The 11,667-nt window shown below is 33.2% G+C and overlaps 2 protein-coding genes across 6 annotated transcripts; one reads left to right on the top strand and one right to left on the bottom strand.

Moving 5' to 3' along the window:
• Positions 1-1,722: 1,722 nt before the first annotated feature.
• On the top strand, positions 1,723-3,388 carry LOC113233027 (mitochondrial import inner membrane translocase subunit TIM14). 2 transcript variants are annotated; one of them, XM_026467970.1, is made up of 4 exons: positions 1,723-1,863; positions 1,945-2,184; positions 2,502-2,624; positions 3,317-3,388. In XM_026467970.1, exons 1-3 carry the CDS (start codon positions 1,861-1,863, stop codon positions 2,616-2,618), a joined length of 360 nt encoding a protein of 119 aa, XP_026323755.1. In that variant the 5' UTR covers positions 1,723-1,860; the 3' UTR covers positions 2,619-2,624; positions 3,317-3,388. The 2 variants fall into 2 exon arrangements, with proteins under 2 accessions (XP_026323755.1, XP_026323754.1); XM_026467969.1 differs by lacking the exon at positions 3,317-3,388 and having other exon boundaries at positions 2,502-3,264.
• Positions 3,389-4,434: 1,046 nt separating this feature from the next.
• LOC113233026 (growth hormone-regulated TBC protein 1-A) lies at positions 4,435-9,101 on the bottom strand. Of its 4 annotated transcripts, XM_026467964.1 has the most exons (7): positions 8,984-9,101; positions 8,583-8,831; positions 8,320-8,504; positions 7,685-7,951; positions 7,277-7,459; positions 6,761-7,014; positions 4,435-6,682 (listed from the first exon to the last, which is right to left on the bottom strand). In XM_026467964.1, the coding sequence occupies exons 2-7, from the start codon at positions 8,600-8,602 to the stop codon at positions 6,578-6,580; spliced, it is 1,014 nt and encodes a 337-aa protein (XP_026323749.1). In that variant the 5' UTR covers positions 8,603-8,831; positions 8,984-9,101; the 3' UTR covers positions 4,435-6,577. The 4 variants fall into 4 exon arrangements, with proteins under 4 accessions (XP_026323749.1, XP_026323750.1, XP_026323752.1 ...); XM_026467965.1 differs by lacking the exon at positions 8,984-9,101 and having other exon boundaries at positions 8,583-8,881; XM_026467967.1 differs by lacking the exon at positions 8,984-9,101 and having other exon boundaries at positions 4,436-6,682; positions 8,829-8,887.
• Positions 9,102-11,667: the final 2,566 nt, after the last annotated feature.

Genomic DNA, 11,667 nt, shown 5'->3' on the forward strand with positions numbered 1-11,667 from the left:
TCTCTTGATCTGCCATTTTAACTGTATAAAGGCAGTATCCGGAGGCGCAGCCGTCAATCACACACAAACAACACGGCCCAAATAGTAAGCAAATCAGGGTCCAAAGTAATGCCAAGTTGTTGATATGATTACTAAAAAAATTTTTTCGATCGTTATCAAATCAAAGTCCAAAGTGATGCCAAATCGTCGAAAGTGTAGAAACGGAAGCAGCGATAAAACGAAAAACGAATACGTAGCACAAAACACAAAGGTATGTAGGTACTAACGGGTACTACGGGCCCAACCCGACCCGATCCCACCTGGCGACCGATACCGACGTAAGAGAGAGAGATAACAAATAAGGGTCATACCTCTCGCTCATTTTTTGTTTCATACAATTTTTTTTCACACTAGCTATTCAAAGTTAATGTTTAACTTTTTACAAGGGTACGAGGTATACCAAATTAATCACTTTTTTCATAGTTTATGATATTTCTCAGTAAAATATTAGTTGCTGTACCTGGAAAAACTATTCAGAATACTCGAAAAATAAAAATAACAACCATCTGGAGCAAACCATGGCAATAATAGCATAAAACCCAACAAAGAGTAGTTTTTGCAAAAAAATAAAAAAGGGCCTATATCTCGAAAACTAAAAGACTTTTACTAGGGTCAAAATATTTTTTTCTGGTAGGTATATAGCTCACCTACCCACAGTGTCGCTCTGGCGTGTTATTTTTAGGATACCCTGTATAATGGTATAAAAATACTTATATTATCTTCAGTGTCTATTGTGCGTCCGCAGCCATACACAGATCCCAATAAATTTTCCATGGCGGTATATACGAACCATATAGGTTCATATGATGTATATTTATTTATATTTCTACCCCCTTACCCGAAATTATAGATTGGTTTTTTCTTACGAAGATACACACGAAAATTTGCCATTAACTTCTTCGCTTTCAACTCATTGACTGGTAATTTTATAATATTAATACGGTTCCATGCATCGTTTACTTTGTGTTTTTGTGGTTTGGATGTTTTGGGTTTCAAATGAGTTCTTCTGTTTCATACATATCGTTCTAGAAAATGCAAGACCTCCAATTCATTTTGTACTTACGTATTATCACTTTGGGAGCTAGCAGTTTATTTATATATATATATATATATATATATATATATATATATATATAATATAAAATATAATATAAAAAGTACTCTGTGGTTTATCTGAAGCGGGACGAATAAGGAAATGGCAGGCTTTTGAAGTTACAACTACAGTCTTTACAAAGATTATTAATTTTATTTTAAGTATGTTATGGAGAAAAAAACGTAAAAAGAAATAGCGATGAAGAAAGTTAGAACTATATTCCTTAACAGAAACCAAATTACAAAAGACTTTATCCTGAAAATTCCACTAATTACGAATTCAAAGTTTTTGTTCAAAATGATAGAAGATAATGTGATCTATGTGAAAGTGAAAACATAAATATAAGTCTGTGGGAGGAAGTATTTAAACTTTAAGTAAAAAAGTTGCTAGATTCCAAGATTTTAATTCTGGGTAAAATTGCCTAAAATGGCTGATCAAAAACATAATTATGGGATTGAATTTTTAAATATAAATATATAAAGAAGAAAATATTGGAAAATATTGAAAAATTGGCAACTCAATCGAAATTGCATATAGCCAAATGCTGGACACCATAGTGCCAAGAGAAATAAGAAAAAAAGAGCAGTCAAAAAAAAAAATTCCCGTGAATGGGTTCATTTGATTTGATCGTAATATTCAAATTGCTGCATTCAAGCATTACTTCTGATTTATACAGTTTAAATATGCTCGAATTATCGTAATTGAAATTATTAAGGATTAAAAAAAACATGGTAGGAGAAAAATGTTTTCTAACCTGTGATGTGATATTTATTTCCTAACATTGTATCATTTGCGCTATATTTTTGTTGCAGGCAAGTTCTGTAATAATTGCTGGTCTGGGCATGGCTGCTGTAGGCTTCGCAGGGCGATATATACTAAAACAGATACCCAATGCTTCTACCAAATTTACTGAAGCCATAAAAAACTTGCCGAAATTCGACGCTGAGTCTTTAGCTAATTCAAAATATTACAAAGGTGGTTTCGAACCGAAAATGACGAAAAGGGAAGCCTCGCTTATATTAGGTGTCAGCCCAACTGCTAGTAAAGCCAAGGTTTGTATCTTCCAAATATATATATAAACATGTACATTTTGAATAATATAAATCAAAACTATTACCAGACATCAGAATAGGTAGAGTATATTATTATAACTGCCTTCGTGGGCAATGTGGGTGAATGTTTACAACGTCTGGCTGTCACGCAGTGGTCCCAGGTTCGATACCCAGGAGATTTGATTCGATCTAACTTAGGAGTTTGGGTGTGATTTGTGTTTGATTCCAGAGTGTATTATTACTTGAAGTTTAGGTAAATATACTCAGCCTATTCCGATCTATGCTTATTTACATCCTTTATTTTTTATTGACTACAGATCAGAGATGCTCACAGAAGAATAATGTTACTAAACCACCCTGATCGAGGAGGGTCACCATTGATAGCTGCTAAAATTAATGAGGCAAAGGATGTGCTAGAATCTGGCAAATCATGATTTTACATCATTGTGTATCATAGGGACAATTTGTCTATATTTGTAGTTTCCAATATTAGTCCTGTATAATTACATTAACAAATTTTGTTAAGAAGCAGGTTGCATGAAGGGTTACTTGGGGGATGCTTCAATATTGTGATAGACTAATATAATAATAATAAAAATATGGTAAGAACACAAATGCAAAATAATCCCTTAATTTTATTTGGGATAACAACAACCATTGTACAATTTTAATCTTAACATACTTTCAGTGTGCTTTTTGGCATAGGCCAATTACATATATCCTCTAAAATAAATTATTGACTATGGAAGTATTTGTTAGTTAAAAGAAGAAAAACAATATGAGAAAAAAGTGAAAAACATATCATATTAAAATAAATAGTCACATGAATATCTATTAATCAATCAATATGCATATCGGATTTCTCGCGAATGCGCGAGAATTCCGCGGAAGACGGACGCGACGTAATTTTTGGCACGTATCCATTTGTATGTTACACAATTGACTATAAAATTCATTATGTTATGTGTAGTATCGTTACAAAAATTCGCTTCCTTTCCGTTCCGCCGCAATTTAAATTGAGGCTTAATTCTCAGGTATTTCCTAAAAAATTAAAAAGTATATAGTTATTTATTAAAGAGAATGCGAATCTTGTAAGTTGACTGTTCATGCAACCTGCCAACATTATTTTTACTTGTACTGTGCTTATATCCCATGTACAAATTGTAACTGTAATATAGAATTAAATAAAAAGCAATTTTTCAACATCTCAATTAATCTATTCAGTTACACAATGCACATCCAAATAAGTATTATGGCATTATGCTAATATTGTAGACTGGAACAGTAGTATTGAGACAGTGAACAGCAAACTAACCATCACATTGCAACACCTACTTACAGATATTTAAGATAAATGTGAATTTACAAAAATACATTACATCTATTTGTCATAAATTGTCAATGCAGGGATTATTTTAAATTTTCTTCCTTAAATAATTTTACCGCTTACCCCCATATGTAATTAAATCAGCTTTCAGCTGGTTTACATCTATGTCTTTATTTCTATATTGACAAACATTGACATAATTGGCACCTTTGCCACATATTTTATGAAGCTAAAACGTTAAATATAAAATTGTCGCAAAGTAATAACATTGAGCAAAATCGTGTCTAGTCAGCATCAAAAGGATTTGAGCATTTAAACAAACGTAACAAAATTTCAACATTAATGGGTATGTGACTCGAAACCTTTTATAGCTTCAATTTGCTGACTTAAACCATTTGGTTTACTGTATCTCAACAAGAAAATGGTGCGTGTCTTATTCCAGCGTAACCACGGTAATTTTTAAAACTTTGAGTAGCCAGATAAAAAGTCGCTATTAAGTCAGTTCTAGTTGTAAAAAACTAGACTTAGTCGTTACGCAATTTTGAAGTTATTAATGTGTTTTACTGTTCACGCTGGAATAAGCTTATTCCGGCGGCACCATTTTTGAATCTCGAAAACCACAGCTCCTAGCTTAAATCTGATTAAACCCAATAAAAAGTCGTGAAATAGTAGGTTCTAGTCGTGAAATTTTAAAATTAGTGGCTCCTTTGTTTAGAAGATATTGGATATTCAATTATTTTCATAGATAGGTACAACATTTACATAGAAAAATCGTCGATAACTTCAAAACGGCGTAACGACTGAATCTAGATTTTTACGACTGGAACCCACTTAATCACGACTTCTTTTAGTGTAATCAGATCTAAGCTAGGTGTTGTGTCGAGACTGAGAAATGGTGCCGCTGGAATAAGCTTATTCCGGCGTGGACAATAAAACACTTAAAACTTTTGAACGGCGGATCTGCGACTAAATAGAGACTTTTTACTTGGCTAATCAAATTTCACAAACTCGACCATGGTCATGCTGGAATCAGGCACGCGAAAATAATTATAGTCGATGGAGGGACTATCCTTTCAATTTGGGACTATTTTTAAATATTAGTTTTTGTAATAGGTACTTGTTAAATACCTTGTTGAAAGTGCACCTTTAAATTCACCGAGATAAGTTTCGGTTATCAAAAACCTACATAATATAGTAATTTTGTATGCTGAGTGTATTGTGACGCTCACCATGCACTTTCAAAATCTGGGTGTCTTTTCTGTCCAATGAAATCGAGATAAAAAGACAATGGTACAACAAATTAAGAAGCGAAGTCTAATAGGTAAGTTAAGCATCACTAACATACTTGATATGCGTAAATTATTGTCAGGATTAAAATGATTAACGAAATAAGTATGTGTACTGTTTTTGTTACATATTCTAATTATAATATATGCAAAACTAGTTGTACATTTTGTGTGACTTCAAAACAAACAAATAGAAGTAACATTCAGTGCATTGTTCTTAATTATAGAGAATTTTGTATGAATTCTGCAGTACTCTAGAAAACTCTCATGACAATAACCACTTAGCTTAACTTAGCATCTAAATAAAAAGTGACATTAAAAATTATTTGTTCTGTTAGAATTTGGCTGAAATATTGAAAATCGTAATTAAGTTATACAGGGATTTATCTAATATTTTACATACATAAACTGCATTAGGTAAAAGTTATGAAATGTATAATTTAAATGCATCATGGCAATAATCAAAAAGTGTAAACAAGCATGCCAGCTATAAAAATGAAACATCAAAAATCTAAATAATACTATACATAACAAAGCTAAACCTTATGACTAAAACTCTATACCAATAACATATCAAAACATCACCAACTAATGGTACAATATGTCATGTTATGCCGTCTTTTTTATTTCAATAACGAAATTTTATACAGGTTGTAAATTTGAGACAGGGCAGCAAGGCCAGCTACCATAATCATTGTAGTTACAGGAAAACCTATCTAGAAGACTATCCATGAATTTTAAAGATATTTTGATTGGCATTCACAGATTTTGAAAAAATGGTACAGTCAGCAAGATAGAAGGAAATTTTTATAAAACTTTTTTTATGCCATTCGTTCCAGTCTCTGGTAAGGTTTAATAGTTTCTATTGGACTACTGAGGTAAGAGTACTCGAAATGCCAGAAATTGCAAAAAACCTCGGGGCAGCAATGCCCCGTCTCAAATTGACACCCTGTATATGACGATATATCATTCCAATCATAAAAGTATACACATCTATTGTACCAATATACCTCAATTTTGTATTATGGGGCAAAAACTAATACACTAAAAAATAGAACAACAACTTAAAGCAAACTAGACATGAAAGGGGTCATCACACTTATAAACAACACTAATTCATTTAAAAAAAGACAGAAACAGACATGTTCAGCAGAAGCGGAATGCGCAACGACTTTTTCGCTATTATTTCACAAACATAAAGCTTATTTGGTCAGCTCAAGTCTATAATGATTATGACTCCCTAAGCTGGAGACAAAAATTATAACAATACGCTCAATATGAAACAAAAATGAGGTCAGAATATTAATTCAAAATCATAACACCATCCTTTATAAACAGACATCTGATCTCTGTTGTTTTCAAAAACTTTTTTCTTATAAAAAATTATAAGCTTGCCATTGTGTTCTGGTCAACTTTTTTCAGACAGTTATGCACACATGCACATAAATATTTTGATTTTGTTCAAACAGACAAATTAGCTTCAGGTTACTTCTAACAAAAACAGCATAATTCAACCATGTAAAACAATCCACCAAATAGTTTAAAAAGGTGTATGTATATTGATAGCAAAGTAGTGTAATTTGATCTCCAAAAGATTTATACAGTCAAATTGAGAAGCTCCTCCTTTTTAGTAGGTATTTAAAATGTGAATAAAAAGTATCCACTACGAGATCAAAATAGTTTGCATCATTGGTCATGGTTTTTAATTTTGTAAAAAACAGTAAATTTTGGTGGTTTATTAGAGAATGAGATCAAAACTGCTATGTTTGTTGTTAGTGCTTCACTGCGCTTCTTTCTGCTGTTGCTCGCGACGTTGTCGGGCGAAGCGGCCTCGCAATTTAGATATTGTAGAGTTTGATAATGTCCCAGGTACTTTGAAAATGGACTGTAAAAAGTAATAATTAGTAACCTATAATTTGTGATCTAAATCTTCTTGTTATGAATATGAATAATGTATACTTACTCGCATGAACTCATGGCAATGCAGAGCACTCGCGTTTTTAACAATAGCCTTGAAACATTCTGCCAGCGATGTGAAGTCATTGCATGCCATGATGGTTGCACGGTTCGACTTAATTAGAGTGAGACACACTCTGAAGAGAATTTTGGAGCCCTCATAGAACATACAATCCCATATCCTCAGCACAGTCTCTATTGGCAGCACTTCAGCAAACAGACATACAAACCACTTGGTTGTTATCACGGCCCATGGCAACCCTGAACAGAATGGATAAAACAAATATTTACTTTAAAGTGAATTAGTACCTTAAAAGAATATAAATATTTTTAATGAAGTGTTCAAAAGTCAAGTATTCAAGAGTGCATGTGAATCTTTTTGATCATAAAAATATACTGAATGTTATATGGAAAGCATTAAATTAAACATACATTTCATCAATAATAGCATTAAATGAGATTACTATGATAAAAATCACATACTCAGGGAATAATCAAGTTTATCTCAGAAATGTATACAAACCGAGGTTTATCACATGCTGATGCACATCGGGCACTTTAGATTTGACTAGCTCTGATAACACCTCAATATCTACAATCAAACCATCCATGGTTCTAGTATAATAATCTGGAAGAATCTTTTCCACCAACACTTTGAGCAGCCAGAATGATGTTTCTTCACTTTTTGTAGCCAGTAGCAGAAGACCTGCATAAAAAATAACATTAATCAAGCTCATTCTTTAACTTGATGATTAGTGCAACTAACTATGTTTTCTTCTTCTATGAAGACATAATCTCAGAGAAAGAAACTGAAAATTTGCAAATACTTTCCATCCATTATACGAAAAAACAATGTGTTTTGAAGCATTCCTTTAATTATAATTATTTATACTCATTGTGACTAATCTGAAGAAATACAGTTTTCTCTTACCAGCTATGTAATTTAAGCCTTGACAATAACCAACAACTCTATTATTATGTGCATATGCAATGAGAATATTAAACAGATGTGTTTGGTGGTTAGCTTCCTTTGTAAAGTAAATGTTGTCAGGAAATGTGCGAGGCAGGTCTGTCTTCACTAAATCTACAAGCTCCTTTTCAAAAGGGCCATCTAATATTTTGTGGTACAGATCTGGGCACTGATCCTTCCATTTCTCTGCCTCGGATATTGTCATCCATACTGATGGACGATATTCACCTGTAATTAATTGAGAAGAATTTAGTTTAGTATTTACTTTTTCATAGTACAAACAAATTACTTTATACCTTAATGAATACACAAAGTGTTCATAATACTCAGGAATACATTATCAAAGGTTTGGAAACTTTGCTGTTCAATAGTTGGTGAAATTAAAAATATTTAGTAGCAAATTGTAGCCTATTGTCTACAGTGTTTTGACCCCCTCCCACGTGGAGTTTAATTTCGGGAATGGCGTGGGAGCAGGGCGAAATTAAAGGTCACTAAATACGACATGACAATACAAGCCTATAGGGCTCTTAAAATTAATGTCACATTTATAAATTTAAAGTTATCAACGCGATTCCATAACTTAGCTCGCTACTTACTTGGGATTCCCTTCCGAACATATCTTTTTACAGTGTTCGTGCGTTTGACCGACTTTCCTTCGCCAAGTAGACTAGACCATTTTAGCGCCCTTGTGGCTAGCACTTTCAGGTACACTGACATAAAATCTTCATAACTTTCGAAATCGAAGTCTTCGTGCCTCTCAAACCCATACTCGTCAACAGTGCTAAACAAAAACGTAAACTTCAATAAATTTGTTTAAAGTGTATAATGAACGCTAATGTTAACACGATTAGTAGCACACCTGAAGCTCGATTGCGCCATTTTAAATTGAAGTTCCGTTTATCCTATTTTATTCACCATAGTTCTAGAAGAATGAAATGATTGATCGCCCCCAAGAATATCCCGATATCCCAATTTGATTAACCCCACCACATGACAGCAAAGAGCAAAGTTATTGTGCAGAGACAAATTTTATTTCTCAGTGGACCACGGAAGAACAAATTTTTTAGGACTAAAACGGTCCATTCACTACCTGTAAACTACTCACACACTATCCTACGTATGGAGTCTCGCAAGACGCATTGCAGGATCGGTTGCACGGGGTCTACTCTCGATCACCGTCCAAAACAATTACTGCCAAATAAGCAATTGACCAAATGAAAAGACGCGTGACGCGAATGAAGCTTCATACTGGATACTTACTTGTCTTTTAATTTTGTCGAATATTACTTATTTGACAGTAATTGTTTCGGACGGAGATCGAAAGTAGATCCCCACGCTACGACTACATTCTTAGTCCTGCATTACGCGGCGGACGGGACGGTTAGGCTGACTGCAATGCAGGATAATGAATGCCCTCTTTTAGGACATTTACAGGAAAGTATAAAGCATGTATGTACATACATACGCCGTACTGTTGGGTAATGTTCCAAAAATTTTCAATTATTGAAATTTTTCCTACAAAAAACCCGAAAAATTGAAAAAGTATATTTTAAAAAGCATTAGAAAACGGAAAAAATTCCACTTTGACAAAATCATCTTATTCCAAAATTTTTCCACATTTGACGCTGATACCTGTCAAAAGTAGAAGTTACTGAACGAAAACGATGGAGTCAACAAGAGGTGGTGGTGGTATGGTAAATATAAAGTGATGATCTATGGTACAGCTTGGCAAAAAAGAGTATGACGCGGTGAAAACTGGAACTAAAAAAAGATATTTGTGGCAATACTATTAAAAATGTCAGTGGTGTCAAATAACCAGTAGCTTTTGTGTTATCGAAAATATTCCTCGCCCAATAAATATCAACTATTTCCTAGCCAACGCACACTCTCCAGTAGTATTCACTTTATACAAATTTCTAAAACTTAATAACATAAATCTGTAACCAGCCCCGAATAGCCTCTGCTCGACCACATTCATTTAATAATTTTCTGCCCCAACAATGTGAGTCGGAGAAAAACTCTCATTTCTGATCAGTCTTAATTTTTAAAAAAAATGAATATTCTTTATTCGTCCCGTATTCTCCCATTTTCTTTCGTATAATTTTATTTCTTTCTCCATCCTCCATGATAATTTTCCACGCTGACACCGGTCAAAAGTTTGTTATTGAACGAAAACGACGCCTAACTTTGTTTTACTAAACGATTTTATTTTTTATTTTCCGCTAAATAAAACTTCCTACAACGTTTCTAAAAGAAAGAAAATAACATGAGCTCTCAAATTATATTTTTGTAATGTCATTAAAATATATATATAACCGTCATTGTGAATAAAAACCGCCGAAGTATTTTAATAACCGGCAATCTGTCTCACTACCGCTACACATGCACAGAACACTATACTCACAAGGAGAAGAAAACCGACATCATACAAAAAATACGGAACCGTAATTGTAAACACTTGATAGTATCGGGGTTAATACTAGGTGGCGGGATAGTATACATTGTCATAAAGGCGGGAATTTTCAAACAAATTCGAACCACCTAGCGCGGGCTTTTCAAATTATTATAGCTAGCTTTCAAATATGAAGATGAAATAGGGAAACGTACATACACTACATATATTTAAAATATGTGTAGTGTATGTGTTTCCTTATTTGATCTTTATTATAATGTTTCTATAACAGAAACAGAGGAAATAAAGGTCAAATATAGAAAATAAAAACATTTATACAAAACGTGGTTTTTATTAACATATTCAATCAAAATAATCAAACCTACTAAATCAATTGTGTAAGCTAACTTAATAATACAGGTGTAAGGTGTGGTAAGGAGGTATATTGCCTGAGGAAATCGGCAAGCCAAAAAAATTAGACAGCATAATTTAAAGTGACAAGGGAAAAACTAAAGTTAAATTTTTCAATTGAGTTACAAAGAATATTGCAATTTTGATAACGATTACTTTTCCTTGATTGCAATAACTATAATAATTAGCAAATTACAATTTTACCAGCAGAGCAGTGTATTTTTGATATTTAACTGTTTATATATGAGAGACACATTACACAAATTTGGATTACGTGCACTCAATGTTATTTGAGATTATGTGAGCAATCTTAAAAATCCTTAAATATCAGCATTTCTGAGATTTTGCTGACATTTGCGAAATTAACGCAATTTTGTGTAGTTAATAAATACTGGTATAAATACCTATCTGCATCTAAATATGTACTGTGTTGATACTTATTACCTGCGATCTAAGTTGAGATTAAATAATTGATATTTAAACTTATTCAAACGATAAATTAATAATCTAAGTGTATTGACAAGGAAGTATATTGTTTGAGGAAATCGGCAAGCCAGAAAAATTTGACAGCACAATTTAAAAGTGACACGGCCAAAAAATTACTGAATATCAACTGAACGATTGGGTAAAAACAAATATTATACAGACTAGACAATGGGTACTTTCATTGATTGCAAAACTGAATTCGAGGGCACCTACGTACAAATCTAGGAAGTACAATATTACAGAAGAGCAACTTTCAACTAGTTACATAGAAAAGACGAATTCCTCAATTTTGGCACACATGCACTTTATGTGATTTGATATTAAATTAATAACGTTAAACATTCATAAATAATCACAATTTCTCCGATTTAGCAGACAGTAGGATATAATTAATATAATGTAATAAAAATGTCACTGTCAATGACAATGAATAACAAATGTCAATACGCTACAGCCAATGTTAAACGGCCTATTCACTACCTGCAAGGCAGTCCGCCGCGCAGGCAGGAGACTGCTCACACACTATCCTGCGTATGGCCCATGTATGTAGTCTCGCAGGACAGCAAGGTAGCCCGCAATGCAGGATAATGAATGCCCCCTTTTACAATGACCGTAGCACATACAATGTGTGAAAAACCTCCCCGAATAAATTTTC

This window comes from Hyposmocoma kahamanoa, unplaced genomic scaffold (genome assembly GCF_003589595.1).
Source record: "Hyposmocoma kahamanoa isolate Upper Pololo Valley unplaced genomic scaffold, ASM358959v1 78, whole genome shotgun sequence".
In the NCBI taxonomy this organism is placed as follows: Eukaryota; Metazoa; Arthropoda; class Insecta; order Lepidoptera; family Cosmopterigidae; genus Hyposmocoma; species Hyposmocoma kahamanoa.